At 37.5% G+C, this 16,482-nt stretch overlaps 1 protein-coding gene across 1 annotated transcript in view; it reads right to left on the reverse strand.

Moving 5' to 3' along the window:
- LOC131874015 (laccase-12-like) overlaps positions 1-12,717 on the reverse strand; it is a 90,320-nt gene extending 77,603 nt beyond the window's left edge. The window contains exon 1 of the mRNA XM_059217220.1: positions 12,634-12,717. Within this exon, the coding sequence (XP_059073203.1) occupies positions 12,634-12,717 (84 nt within the window). The remainder of the gene's footprint in view (positions 1-12,633) is intronic.
- Between the last annotated feature and the right edge of the window lie 3,765 nt (positions 12,718-16,482).

Raw genomic sequence — 16,482 nt, forward strand, 5'->3', positions numbered from 1 at the left:
CATTCATCTTGATGATGTCTAAAACCTTACCAAAGACTTTCCTTTTCTATTTTGCTTAGGTCAAACATGGTTAGGCTATTTTTTAGAATGGCTCATGATATGTTAGGTCATCTTTACTTGTGTTTCAGCCTTGTTCTCAAGATGTTTTTGTCTCTGATGGCAAGTAACTCTATGTTCTTGTCTAGATCTAGAGTTTTTGGGCATTTTGTTACCATGCTAACATTTTCTTTCTACTATTGCTTCTTCCCTTGGGAAAGTCATTTGTGTTGAACCAAAACCTTTTTATCATGATCAACCCTAAAAATGGGTCTACGCTGAAGTGGATTTATCTAGTGACATCAAGGATAGGATTGGCATTCAGATTGGAGGTCTTTGTCACACCTAGCATGTGCTCTATCTCAATATACCAAAAATGTGCTTTTGTTGTTAGTCTTTCAAGCACAAAATTAAGGATTTTTCACTAATTTTCAAGGGCTAAAACCCTTCCCAGGGTTCCATACCCTTTATGTGCTATAGAAGTTTCTAAATCAAAAGAGAAATGGATGACGATAATTTGCAACAAGAAGTTAGCCTCATCTAGAAGTATGCAAAACAAACCCCACGAACCTATTGTTATATAGCCACTACCCAAGTTTCCCACTCTTTTGAGAAAGGGAAAGATAATATTAATTTTGTAGCTCTTGAGGCTTCTATTCATCCAGCTATTGTGCAAACTCCTTCGTCAACTTCAGTGATTACTACTCAAACGTATATCTCCCACCACTCTCGCACCTCTTCTAGATGCATTGAGGAGGGCAAGATTGTCCTTCAAAAATGAAGGAATGGGTTGCCTAGTTTTTAAAAGGCTTTAGACCTCTAGTAGAATTGTTTCTCCTTTCTTAAGGATGAGGATGGTATGCACAACTTTCAATAATTAATTTCTTCTCATGGAATGTCTGAGGTCTCACTAACATCACTAGGAAGTATACATTGTGGGATACTCAACAAAATTGTCCTAGTATTAATGTGTTATGTCTTTAGGAAATTAAAATTTCTCATTTCACCCTTTTTGCATCATGTCAAGTTATTTATCTTATTGGCATGGTTTTCACCACCAAACATGGGGTTGGCTATGGAGGGGTTGTTACTCTTCTTGCACCATGGTGGTATTCTTACATGATTGATTATGGTTCACATCCTACTCAACAACTTATTTAGATCCTCATGTCCATTGATAATCATTCTTTTAGGATCATTAGTAATTATGCTCTTAATAATGCTATTGAAATATTTTCCCTCTGGTGATAGATTGTGGATTTAATGCATCCCACCACTGGAATTTTGTGTGGGGATTTCAATGTGGTTCTTATATAGTTTGATAAAAAACAATCCTTTCCTTTTCATTCAACAGATGCAAAATGAGAGGCATTGTTCTACATGTATAATAAATTGGGTCTTTATGACCCTACCTAAAGCAGTCACCGGCGAGGAGGGACCTCAGAGAGGTCAATCCAAACCGGTCAACAAGAGTAACATAATGAAAACACAAAGATATGATGGAGGCAATGCAGAACAGATTGTTTTATTTCATGAAATTTGATTACAACCAACCGGTAGCAACCGGGTTACAGAATAACTAGCTCATAGGCCTGGTAGAACATACAAAATAGGTCACAACCAGGACCTTCAATCTTAAGATCTATCTTTTAAGCACAATCTCGCTACTTGATTCTTTGATTGATTGCATTCTAATGCGCAATCACAATTATATATGATCTAAAAGATCCAGTCGGCCCCAAAAGGGTTCAAAACTCGAAGAAGAAGACCTAACGTGTAAAACAAGGTCGGCCTATGCCAAGAGATTCCTCTATAAAATCTAAAGGATGGAACGTAGATCAGGGGAAAAGATCAGCCCCATGCCAAGGAACATCACAATCAATGCCCAAGGCTCTGCAAGCTTTGAAAGGGGTTCCGGTAGATCACTAAACTAAGTCCAGGCAACCAATAACAAGAACTGTCAACCGGTAACAGGAAACTATCAAGGAAACCGATAGCGATATCTTGCCAGAAAATGATACAAATGCAATGCAGTCTAGAAATAAGAAAGATGATCAAGTCTTCAAGTAGAATCCAACTCCATGGAATCCAGTGAGCCAAAAATAAGACACACAGAAAGATAATCTGAAACTAAAAAACAAAGAGCAAAACAGAAAGCAAAATGTTTTTTTGGTTGATGCAAGATTGCTATGATCTCAGGATGCTCCTGCATCAGACATCCGGGGTTATTGAAAAAGTGAGCCTCTCACTTTGCTGGGGTCAGAGGAAAACCAAGCCAGCCTACCTCTTCTTGAGAAATCCAAGATGATTCTTCAACTGGTATGTCCTTCCACTTCACAAGATACTCCTTATATTGACTGCTTTGGGTACTACGCCCAATCCTACTATCTAAAATTTTTGCAATCTGATATGATTCCTTCTGGGGCAACTGTTTCTCTAAGTCTATAATATTGTCCTTGTTGAATTATGTTTCATGATACTCATGAAGATCTACAATGTTAAACATGAGTGAAATACTCAAACTATCCGGTAACTCCACTTCATATGCATTTCCAAAACTGAACTTCCTCAAAATCCTGCAAGGTCCAAATTTATTCATCTGCAATTTGTTATAAGTTCCAACCAGGAATCTCTCTTTTCTTAGATATACAATCACTTCATTGCCAACTTCAAATTCCTTAGGTCTCCTCTTCCCATCTTCCTTCTCCTTATACTTGTTGTTCATGTCTTCCAAATGTTGCTTGACCTGAATATCCAAGGCTTCTATGTGATCTACAAAGTCTTCTACTTTTGAACTTCTCCAGTCATCACTGCTAATGTCTCTCAATTCTGATACACCTCTAGGATGCACTTCGATAACAATCTCAAAAGGTGTTCTTTTGGTACTCCTAGTCACTGAATTGTTGTAGACAAACTCTACTTGTGCAAGGATCAAATCCCAACTTCCGATTTTATCTCCCCCTAAACATCTCAACAAATTTCCCAAACTCTGGTTAACTACTTCCGTCTATCCATCAGTCTGTGGATGAAAAGTGAAGCTAAACTTCAAATCTTCCTTCATCTTCTTCCAAAGTGTTCTCCAAAAATAGCCAACAAACTTAGTGTCTCTATCTGAAACAATGCTCTTAGGTAATCCATGCAATCTCACCACTTCCTTGAAAAATAGGTTTGCTACATGTAATGCATCTGATGTCTTCTTGCAAGGTATGAAATGAGCCATCTTCGAGAATCTATCCACTACCACAAATGTAAAATCATTCCCTCTCAGTGTTTTAGGAAATCCAAGTACAAAATCCATGCTTATATCCTCCCAAGGTCTTACCGGTACTGTCAAAGGTTTATACAATATCACATTCTAACTACTACCCTTTGCAACTTGATAAACTCTACAACTCTGCACATATCTCTTAACATCCTTATGAATCTAAGGCCAAAAGTATTGCTCACTCACCAATGCTATTTTTTTGTCAATACCAAAATGTCCAGCTAAACCTCCATTGTGTTTCTCCTTTATCATATTCTCCATCATATAACTCTTAGGTACGCACAACTGAACTCCTTTGAATGACATCCCATCCTGAATGAAGTAATCCAGCCACTTGCTTCTATCTACCATAATCGATTCTCTACATGCTTTCCAAGGTTCTTCAAAATCTTGGGTCATCATCATACAAGGTCATCAAATCTTCAAATACTAATACTATCACTCTCATTTTTGTCAGCAAATACTACTACAAGTAATAAGTAGCATGGACATGCTCCTACACCTTAAAAATGTTATGGAAGGGTAGCGAACTAATAGGCTCAGTACCCCATACATGCTATTTGTATTAAAGAAAATGTGAAGGAAAAGGGAGAGAGAGAGAGAGAGAGAGAGAGAGAGAGAGGGAGGGGGGAGGGGGGAGAGAAGAAGGGGTATGGACAAAGGGAGAAGGGGAGAGAGGGAGAGAAAGGTAGAGAGAGAGAGAGAGAGAGAGGCGGAGGGGGGAGGGGGGAGGGATGGAGACAAGAAGGGATATGGAGGAGAGGGAGAGAGGGGGAGGAGAGGGATAGAATGGGAGAGAGATACACCTAAGAGAGGAGGAGAGTGAGATAGATAGATAGAGACTGAGAGGGAGAGAGGGAGAGAAGAAGGGGTGTGGAGGAAGGGAGAAGGGGAGAGAGAGAGAGAGAGAGAGAGAGAGAGAGAGAGAAGGGGGAGGGAGAGATAAGGAGGGGGGAGGGAGGGATGGACAGAAGAAGGGGTGTGGAGAAGATGGAGAGAGGGGGAGGAGAGGGATGGAATGGGAGAGAGATACACCTAAGAGAGGAGGAGAGTGAGATAGATAGATAGAGACTGAGAGGGAGAGACAAGAGATAAATGAGAGAGAGAGAGAGGGAGAGATAGAGAGCGACACGAAGAAGGGGACTCAAAGAGAGAGAGAGAGAGAGAGAGGGGGAAGGGGGGAAGAGAAGGGGGGAGGGAGAGATAAGGAGGGGGGAGGGAGAGAGGGAGAGAAGAAGGGGTATGGAGGAAGAGAACAAGGGGTATGGAGCAAGAGAGAAGGGGAGAGAATTAAGTCTCTATTTTTCACTTAACTCTCTCTCTCTCTCTCTCTCTAAAGTCTCTCCCTCTCATCCTCTATCTCTTTATCTCACTCTCCCCTTCTCTCAATTGTATCTCTCTCATTCTCTCCCTCTCTCCTCCCCTCCCTCTCTCCCTTTATCATTAGCATATGACCCCTTAGCACACCATACGACCCATAATGACACCAAATTGTGTCCTAAGGGGTCATAGAACACTATATGACCTCTTAGGACACCATACGACCATAACAACATCATATGGATTCCTAAGGGGTGAAATGGTGTTCTAAGGGGTTGTAGGAGACCATATGACCCCTTAGGACACCATACAACCCATAACAACACCATATGGTATGCTAAGGGGTCATATGGTCTCCTACGACCCCTTAGGACACTATTTTGACCCCTTAGGACTCCATATGGCATCATTATGGGTCGTATGGTGTCCTATTTCTCTCTCTCTCTCTCTCTCTCTCTCTCTCTCTCTCTCTCTCTCTCTCTCTCTCTCTCTCTCTCTCTCTCTCTCTCTCTCTCTCTCTCTCTCTCTCTCTCTCCTATTTTGTTCCTATGACCCCTTAGGACACCCTATGACCCCTTAGATATTGTTAGGGGTCGTATTATGTTCTAAGGGTCATATGGTGTCCTATTTTTTTGTACGCGCTTGAGAGGGGGAGACAATACACTTATATGTGTGTATATATATGCTTAATATATTATATATTATATGTATATACATATATTTTCTATACAATATCATATTATACACAATCCCCAAATTTAAACAAACGTAGCGCATATGCACTTTTTATAGTAAAAATAGCACGTATGCACTGTTTTTAGTTAAGATAGAGTGTACGCGCTTTTTACACCATAATTACCCTATACATGCTTTTTTATACCATAGGTACCCCATACGCACTTTTGACTGTTTAGTCTTGGAAATAGGCCTGGATGATAAAGCTACGGTTTGGAAGTTTGATTTCCCTCCATTTCCCTCCTTTTTGACGTGTTTTATTTTATCAACTTGTTTTCTCGACTTTGTCATCATCAGGTTTAGACTTCATCAAGTGGGTATTTCTAAAATTTCCATCATATTTTCACCCATCTTTTGAGCTTTCTTACCATATAATTTTTTAAAAAATTTCAACAACAATAACATATAATTATTGAATTTCTTTTACCAGTGTCTCCATGGTTCTCACAAACATAGGTGCACCATTTTTTTAATAACTTTTGATATACTTATCTAAATTTAAAAAACTTTATATATTATTGTAGTTCACTTGATTATTTACAAAAAAGTTTTAAAAATTGTATTTTGTATTTGTTTAGTTCAACTTATGCTTCGCGCACGACCAGGTACCTAATTTTCAGGATGTGCTCGATTGGAAAAATCATAAAAAAAAACAAATACTAAACAAAAAATTACAAAAAAATACACATCTTCTAGTGCTACCTCTTAACTATCTTTCTGCCAAAGGATTTGTCAAAATACTAAATATAACTATGACTTCTTTGATGCACACGTCAGACTATATGTTATGTTTTTCAGAAAAAATTAGGGTTTGTTTTTCATGAGCGAAGGATTTGACCCCCTTAATCTTATCCAATTTTGAAAAAGTTTAGTAGTTTGGAAACTAGATTCAGAGTACTACAATATTTGTTCTTTTATTATCTTAATATCTTGAGTGGATGACTTTCAAATTTTACCTCCAAGTTCAGGTTCACCTGATTTCAGAAAAGAAAAAAAAAAGTGTCCACTTATACTCCCCTTTTTTACCACCATCTTTGTGCACTTACCCATTTATAAGGTTTAGAACCTTGAGTATCATCATGCTCAATAGTATAGGTGGATTTTTGGTGTAACTATTCTATTCAATGCATATTCCACTTCCTTTGCATTTTTGACCACCAACATGTTGTTTTGAGAGTGATCTTATGAGGCTACTACCTGAGATCTCTTTCATGCCACAAAATTTCTTTCCACCAAACCTCACTACCCAAGTTTTCAATTCTAAGAGGCTCAAATTTGTCATCAAAATAAAATTGTTGACAACTATGCTACCAAAGGGGTTTAGATCAAGGCCAAATTGCACTAGTTCAAAGTGGGTGACCAAGCCTCTAAGTAATTTTTTTATCTTTTCATGCTTATCCTCTTCACCAGGCATAAAAAAAATAAGGTTAAATGGTGCTCTCTAAGCTATCAAACATTCTTCAATCATTTATCCATTGTTATGATAAATTAGTCACTACTCAAGATGCTTCAACTAAGTGAGATAAAGCTCTTTATGATTGCCTCTGTGTTATCCCACGTCATATTTCTAAGGCCAGCATGCCTTCTACAAGAAAATGCTCTCAATTGAGGACCTAAAGGAGGATTTATATTCTATGAAAAATGAAAAAAGCTCTTGCTTATGATAGTTCTCTCTATGAATTCTACAAAGCCTTATGGCCTTGTGTGGGTTCTAATATTCATAAGGTATGTGTTGAAGCTTTTCATAACTAGTCCTTAGTTAAATTGATTAATAAAATGCAACATCAAATTCATACGGGTAAACTAAGAGATTTGAAAGACATTTTTAAGTGGCAGATGATTATGCTAATCAATGTTTCATACAAGATTATTGCCAAGGATTTATCTTTGAAGATCCTTCATCTAATTCCCCAAATTATTCATCTTAATAAAGTAGTTTCATTAAGTCTACATTCATTCTAGATAATAAAATTTCAATTTGGAAAGGCATGTAATGGGGGGGAAATTCAAAGCAACAAGTCTTGTTTCTAAAAATTGACTTTAACAAGCCTTATGACAACACCGAATGGCCCTTAATTCTAGATATGGTGGGTGTTCTTAGGTTTGGCCCTCACTTTATTTAATTAGTGAAAATGTTCTTTGGGGATGCCTCTACTTGCATCACCATTAATGGTTGCCAATCTCAATATTTTGGGCTTCATCATCCTATCCACCAAGGTTGTCCTCTTTCTCCATCTGTGTATCTTCTTGTTGCTAAAGGATTTGGAAACTCTATTACCTTGGGAAAGGTTAGAGAAATTTCACTTTTTGAGTCATCTAACTAGTTGGTTAATGAGAATTTTGTGGATGACTCTTTTGTCACTCATTGAAGAGGAGTAGAATATCAAAAAGGCCCTTCAATGCCTCAACACTTTTTGTCTAGTCTGATTCTAGTATCCAGTGGCATAAAACTCAATTTTATCCTCAATCCTTCCTTTCCACGCCTCCATGGCTTCCTATCTCTGGCTTGAAGTTGATTGGCCATGGGAAAATTATTTGTTTTTTGGGAATTCCCTTTTCCTTTGAGGCTAATCTTGTGGACATTTGGAATGTGGTTGCCAAAATGGAGAAAAAGTTTTCTTATTGGATTACCAAGCCACTTTCATTGGCTAGTAAATTTTAGGTTTTCTCTAAATTTCTAATGGCCACTCATGTGTGTTATTGTTCCTCTTAGGCCCCTTTTAAAGCCTCTTACATGAAGCTAAAAAATCTTCTTCATTAATTTTTGTGGGCCTCTTCTAAACACCACAAGGGCTTTCACCAAATCGTCTAGGAATTCTTTTGGCCTACTACATGACTTTGGCAGTCTTGGGCTTCTTTCCACTTGGAGGCAAGGTAGGATCTATGTGCTAAATAGATTGTGTGTGCTATTTCTAGCAATGAGGCCTGAAATATTATCCTTTGATATTGTATTTCTTTTGGTTTTTTATCCAGTTGGCCTTCTTGAAAGGAAATTGGTTTTTAAACCCTTCTAGTTATGAAAGATATGATCCATATCAAGGAAAATTTTGTTGCTAAAAGTATATCTAGTGTGCTTGGGAAGCTCTTAAGCCCTAGCTTTGTTGGTATGGATATAGCTTTTGAGATTGGTTATCTTTTAACCAACACAACCACTAGTGGTCTCCATTTATTAAGTATCAAGGTCTTCCATTAGCTCATTTTCCTTGGGTTCATGCCTTGTGGTTCCATAAAAAAAGTATTTATACACCCAAGATTATTATTTTTAGAGCTTCTATGAATCTTTGTTCTTGGGAATATTTGAAAGTCCAATACCAACTTGTATGGCTAGATTGATAGACATTTGACACTATTGTGTCAGCTCTTCCTCACAAATGCTACACAAAATTGGCATTCACACAATCAAACCTTGGTGGAAATATTTGTCTTGATCTCCCTACATTTCTTTCTACAATTATGAGTTGCATTTAGGCTATCATTGCCTCTCTCTCCACACCTTCCTATGGTGATGTCTTTGAATTTACGGTGGCATTTGTAGTCTCCTCTATTTGTTTGGCAATGGTGGTTGTTGAGCCTAAACTTGGGGACTTTGCTTGGTGTATTCTTTTCCAGGGATTTCCTATGGGCTCCTACCTTTATCATATGGGTACTTTGGACCCTCATTGTCTATTCTACGGCCAACCAAAGTATTTCAGACACCTCTTCTAGTTTTTTTCAATATTCAACATTTATGGAGTTGGATTCATGACTTTTTTTCTACATTCAACTAGAACCTTTTTCTTGGCACATGGTTTTTATAGTGTATTAGCCTCACCTTCCCTTAAAGTATACCCATATCTAGCATTCTTTTAGGGTGGATATTATTTTTTCTTTATGGAAAGATAGGAATGTTATTATTTTTTTCTCGTAGCTCTATTGATACTTCTAGTTTTTTTTTTACTAAAGCTTCTATTTGTAATAATGTTATGCTTTAGATTCAAGTTCAAGAAAATAAAGTCGCACTAGAGGAAACCCATCTCCAAGAGCTTCTTAATCATTGTGTGATTCTCCTTGTACTGAGTCCAAGGTTCCACTAAACAATTCTACTTCTCACAATCATTATCCACCTTGCAACTGCAAGCATGATTAGAACTTTTTTACTTAGCATTCTCAGTCCTCCAGTTCCTAGAATCCTCACCTTTGCTCTAGTGATAGGAGTGGCTTCTCTTGGCGGTGCTATACCTCTCTCTTGTGTAGATGATTTTACTTAAAGTGAAGCAAGGCCATCTATTATTCATGGTAGTGGTTAGATATCGACTAGTGGTGGTGGTGGTTGGCCAAACTCATCAAAGTGGCTCCTTTGTTGAACACACCATAGGACTAAGATGTGGGGTGAATCAATTAAAACCTTAAAACAAATTAGTTATAATCCTTTAAACTTCAAATCATAATTAGCTTATTTATGCATTTATGAAACATGAAACAATAAAGCACAAAACACGCGAGAATTTTCACCATATTTACGTTGAAGACTCAACCTACCTCACACTCCCTCCCTACCTATTTATCTACCTCTCTATCTTTCCCTTTCTTTCTACTTATCTTTATCTACCTACCTCTTCCTCACTCCCCCATACTCTATGTATCTACATAGCTCTTCATCCCTCCTTCCATATTTATTTGTCTATATCTCACCTCTCTTTCTCTCCTTCACTCTCTACTTAATGATAGAGAGGGAGAGAGAGAGAGAGAGAGAGAGAGAGAGAGAGAGAGAGAGAGAGAGAGAGAGAGAGAGAGAGAGAGAGAGAGAGAGATGAGTGTATTTAGATAAGGAGGGAGGGGTAGAGAAGTACAGAGGGAGGGAGGGAGAGACTTGGAGAGGACAAAGACATAGAGGTGAGAGAGATAGAGAGGGAGTGAGAAATATGTGCAATGAAACATAAAGGGAGAGGTAGGGAATAATATTTTGTAAGAGTACTCTGAAATGATAAACCTCCTTATTTGGATAACGAGGGTTTATTCTTGCTTCACATATAAAAATAGAAAAAATTATAATATACTACTACCGAATCTTCTATAGTTTCACATACTTTATACAACAACTAATTATCCTTTAGTTATTAACTAATGATTTTGGAGACAGACACTAATCAAGTTACCTCTTAATACCACTAGTCTAAAGGACAATTAGTTGTAGTAAGAACATATATCCTTATTTTAAAATAATTTTAGAGGAATTTAATTATTACACATAGCAATAAGAAGAACAAAATAGAGAACACTATAGACACAAAATCATTCCTCAGTTATAGGGTGCTATGTTTTGTTCTTCTTACAACTGGCATTAGAACTATGTGAAGGACCATTGCAAAATAATTAGTTATCTAAAGGACAATTAGTTGTAGTAAGAACATATATCTTTAGTTTAAAATGATATAATCTAATGAGGATTTATGTTCTTAGGCTAGGTAATAATAAATCGCCGTATCGAAACCGATAGTGACAAAAGTAGGCCATGTGGAAATGGAATGCTCTATGTTTTATTCTTATTCCTAATTAATTATTATAATTATATATGTCATAATAACTTGGTAGGCCTAGTTATATTATACATTTAATTTAAATAACCCTAAGAGAAGCCTAATACCTTATCATACATATATCATATAATTATATGACCCCTTAGGACACCATATGACCCCTTTTAACATCCTAATACACGACATGACCCCTTATGACACCACCTTCCTTATATGTTATGATTTCTCCTTGCTTTGGATCCTTCCCATACTACAACAAGTTTCCTTGTTAGGGGTCATATGGTGTCTAGGGGTTAATATTATAATTGTTTTGTTGTTTACTAGGGAATGGAGCAAGTAGATTAGGTAGGTATGGTTGTGGTTTTTGGTAAAACCATGGTGAGAATCATGCTCACAATATGAATAAATGAGTAAAATATTTTAGGCGCAAGGGCAGGAAATCCCACTGCACCTAATTGGACTTGTGAAACTAAGGCACACAACCTTAGGGAAAGATACAAGGAACTTGCATTACTCATATGCATAATCTCAAGGCAAGATATAAATATTGCACAGGCTGCCAAAGGACTCACTATCTTCTGGAAAGTATAGGGAAATTATGAATTGAAATAAACAATACCTCCTAATCATGAAACTATCCTTGAACCACCATCAAGCAAATGATATCATGGTAAACGCATCTCACTTCATTTGCTATCTCAAAAAAATTGGTGCACTAAAGATATGATCATCAACTCTCGTCACAAACTAAAATTTGCAATTTTGCTTCTTCAAAAATGCTTGCATATCATTCACATACAATTCACAACAATCCACAAATCAATTCGCACATCATCACTTCCATTTATACAAGGTTATACATTGAAACCCTCAACTAGGTTGGCCATAGATAAAATATACATAAAGTTGGCCATATAGACCAAAAAAATACAATGTGGTCCATTCCAAGAGATAAAGAAGACCAAAATATATCACAACATATCTTCCTAAGGTGATTTAAATGAATTGCACATGCTAACACTTCCTCCAAAGTTAACATCAAACATAATGTGTAGAAAAGCAATGAAGAATATTAACCAATTGGCCCAAACACATCACTAAAGGACCGAGGACTTAATAAAGTGTCTATCAAAACATCAACCTATACTCCCTCTATCCTTTGTAGGAACATCTCGAGCCTGCCCACTCGATCTTTCCCACGGATGACCTGGAAGTGGCGGAGGTGGACCCATAACGCCACCACTATCGATAGCTCAACTTTGTGATCTGTTATGTGATCTAGTTGACCGATAACTTGATACCCTCTGACCCTTAGAAACAATGGCCTCATAGTGCCTGCACTAGTAAGCTATCTCATACCCAACCTCAAATAAGTGATCTACCATCTCTCATGCATCTATGCCTTCTGCAAAATATCACTAATAAGAATCATCACAAAAATGAGCCCACCTCAGAACATCATCCCTCTCTCAGTGATATAAGTCTCTCTTTGCAACGACAAGGTCCTACTCAATCTTGATTTGATCCCTTAGCAATGAGGACATCTTTCTCCTATGTCCAAGCCTCCCATTCCTACATAAATGAAGCTCTATCCTAAGCTCAGTGACAACATGAAGTGGACAATGCTATTTGTAAATCTTGAGCCTGAGTCTCAGGAGCCTGTATATACCCTCTAATGTTATGAGGATCACGAATCTATAGTACATCCTCACCCACAGGAATATCCTATAGCTTTGGCATTTGATCATTACCCCCACCTACCTCGGCATGATCACCAATTGCCTCGCTCATGTCACCACCTGTATCACTAGCCCTACCAACTAATCCCTCCTCTATAGCTACCATCTTCTCATCATCATCATCATCATCATCATCATCATCATCATCATCATCATCCTTAGTGCTCAATGACCCAAAAGTGGAATAATCATTATCCTCCTTTGACTCACTAATCTCCTCAATATCAACATCCATCCCCTCATCACCCTCCCCTCTAGGTCGTACCACTAGGGCATGTCCTCTAACATCATCTTCACCACCCTCATCACCAATACCTCCTCTCTTTCCTCCTCTCCTCCCTCCAAATCTCCCTTGTCCAATCCTCCCTCCTCTCCTACCACCCCTATCACCTCCTCCATCTCCATCCCCCCTCTCCTTTGTCACCACATCCATCATCACCCTAAGCCCCCTGTCTCTACCTCATATGTTTCCCAATCCCTCCAACAATGGGAATAGTAGGATCAGTCAAAGGAGTAGGCCAATGAGCTCTCCACCATATCATATTGAGTTGACATCCCTAGATCGACCCCACTTGCACTCCATCCCCACTATATTGGTTGGAGACTATCAAACTCTATGTATGCCACATGCGCATTGATACAAGGTCCCAAGTTTGAGATCTCTCGAGCTAATCTAGAAAAATATGTTGTACTCTTAGGAACAATCTACATGCACCTCCCCAAACTGTCTCAATACATGGTCAGGAAGATGTACATCTATGATCTATTATGAACTCATTGTCTACCCTATCAAGTACCTATGTTGTCTATAATATGGGAGGTGTTGTGCATCATCAGTCCAACCTAGACAACCAAGATATGACCAACATGTAAAGTGTTGCAATAATCAATAGTATGCCACCAATATTTAAGGTGTATCCCATGCACTTTTGTCGAACTACATGTGTATTTGTATGTGTAGTCACATAAATCTGTCCATTTTAATTAAATGAATATTTTCTATTTATTTGATTAAAAACCCACAAGCCATCAATTAATTAAATTAATATTTAATTAATTCATCTTCAAACATTCTCCTATTAATTAAATAAATTATTCAATTTATTTTAATTAATTCACTAAACCAAATTCACAATCAATTAAAATGAATAAATCCTATTTATTCAATTTAATCCCCTTTCCTCTTTTAAATAAATTAAATAAAATATTTATTTAAATCATTAAATCCCCCCCACTTGCATTCTCCTAAAAATGCAAGTTGCACCTATTTGTTGAAATAAATGAATTTTATTTTAATAAAATCCTATTTTCCCTCACCCACCAAACCCACTTGCAATCCTAATCCCCTTCTAGATTCTTCTAAACCCCTTCTTAATTAGCCTAATCCATCCCCTAATTATTGTCACATTCCTAAGAAACTTGGAGTCACTTCTCAAAGACTCCAAAGTCTTTGAAAAGCATTAATGCTTTATGTGTCCAACAATCTAACCTCTAAAGTCTTCCAAACCACTAATGGCTCTTACATGACCATTAATGGCTCTTACATGACCATTTTTGGTTAAATCCACTTGCACCCATGGTTAGAGACTTTGACCCCTAACTCAACCCTCATGTGACCCATGTGTCTTCTCAAGCATTTATTGCTTTGACCATGGTTATCCTCACTAACTCTTGCACAAGAGTTTATCCATTGGATAATGAATTTATCCATTCAACTCGACCTTAACCTTACCTCTCAAGTTAACCCTTAGTTCATGTCAAGCATTTAATGTTTCTTCCCTCTCCTCTCAACTGATAAGGAGGTTGCTAGGTAAGTGCTCAAAAGGCCAGTTTTGGTCAAGAGGTTCAATTTGTTACCCAAAAACTTGTTTGAGGCTTCAGTATGTGTTTACAAAATCATTCTTGTGCTTATAGTGCCAAGCACTTCATGTATCACTTCCCTAACAAACTCCCCTTTTGGTGATGGCTCACACCCATGCTCAAATCTACTCAAATTGCTCACTCCATCCAACTACTCATTCTCAAACCCTACTCTTTTGGCATTCAACACACTATTTTAGAGTGCACTAGGAGACTCCAACATGTACATGGGCAGAAAAGTTTTGTTCAAGGTTTGATAGTCCAACTTAGTTTTAGGCTCATGGCCTTTGGCTTGCTCAAATGCAAAAACCACAAGGTCAAAATCTCCAACTAAGGCTATGCACTGTCCAAGGTTCCATCTGACACTTATCTCACTATTTTGGATTGTTCTCCTAAGGTTTCATAAGCCCCCAACTCCTCGTTACAATCAGGTTTGAGCATTTTGTCAAAAACAGTCATTTGTGTGTTATGCAGTCAAAAGGGCTACTAGCCCGTGGAGGGGTAATTGCCACTTTTTTTGCTTGTCCTGCTCAATGATGGTTAAAAAATTCTACAAAATTGGTTTGGATAGTGGTTTGGAGGTATTTTCTAAAATATTTTCATGGTTTAGGCCTTTGATAGTGCAAAATGAGGAATGTCCACTATTTGTGGCATATTTGTAGGGTTTTTGAGGGTTTGGAAGTGTAAACACTGGGTTTGCATTCTTATGCACCACTACAAGAGCCTAGATCTTCATAAGACCTCTAACATGTCTTCAACATGTTTCCCCTACCTCTTCCATACAAGCATTTTGCCAAACACTTGGCAAACAAGTGAAAAATTAGTAAAATTATCACTGTCACAGTGAAAACTGTCCCTTTACCAATCAATCTGTTGCTACCTCTTTGGTCCTGCATGAAAAGGAGTTTGAACTAAAAAGTATACTTCCATGAGGTCTTTAAAACATCGATAAACTCACCTATTACATAGCCTTTATAGTTACAAGGCTTGGATCATTCTTTTAAGCACTCCATGAGCATTTGACAAATACAATTCACAAAACAGTGAACTCATTGTTTTGCTTACAAGAAGAGAATGATTAAGTGGAACAAGATATTATAACACATCAAGATGATTTTTAACATCCTTGGCCATATTTCCAGACCTCTATCCCATTCATTTGTTCACTCCAATTTGCTTTTGGGTGCAAATCTTGAGTTTTTGTTCATGCTACTAGCCAAGCAATCCACACTTGCCTAGTATTTGCTCAAGTCCTTCTTCCAACCATAGTTTTGGCACAAAATAGATCATATGTACAGTATATACATGGATTACAACTTGACTAAATCCATTATGTGGGATCCCAGAACTGGATTAGTCAAGTGGTGACATTTTAGAACTTCAAACCCTTGACAGGGCAACGAGCACACAAATTGCAAATAATTTTGTACAATCCAATTTACAAGAGAAACCAATACAACAATCAAATAGAGAGAATTATAAAACTATTATGCACACTTCCCAAAGGTACAGTATGGACTATAGAGCTACAATACGGACTATTCCATAAAGGAAGGAAAAACCAGTCATAAAAGCCAAAATTTCATGATTTCAATAAAAATCTCTTGCTCATACAATCACCAACCCTTTACAAGGAAAAGGGAGGCCTTTTATAATGTTTCTAGTTGTTTATCAAGCCTTAGTATGGATAGGAGGCTTTCATAACTTCATTGTGCAAGAAAATGACAATTTTGACAACTTTTCAAGCCAAATGACAACATTTCTTGCTCCAAAATGCATTTTTGACAATCTAACCTTGTCAACTTGTCTAAAAAACTTTTATATGCCTAAAAACACTTATAAAACATGTTTCAATTCTGTGTAAAGCATTAGAAGACCTTTTTGGCAATTTTGGACATTTTTGCCAAAAATTGTCAACTCAAAGCCTGAAAGGCAAAACTTGATCTCTTGAGCCCAAAATGAGATCAAAACCACTAAAAATGACACATAACAACCTAAAACAACATACTCA

This window comes from Cryptomeria japonica, chromosome 3 (genome assembly GCF_030272615.1).
Source record: "Cryptomeria japonica chromosome 3, Sugi_1.0, whole genome shotgun sequence".
Taxonomy (NCBI): Eukaryota; Viridiplantae; Streptophyta; class Pinopsida; order Cupressales; family Cupressaceae; genus Cryptomeria; species Cryptomeria japonica.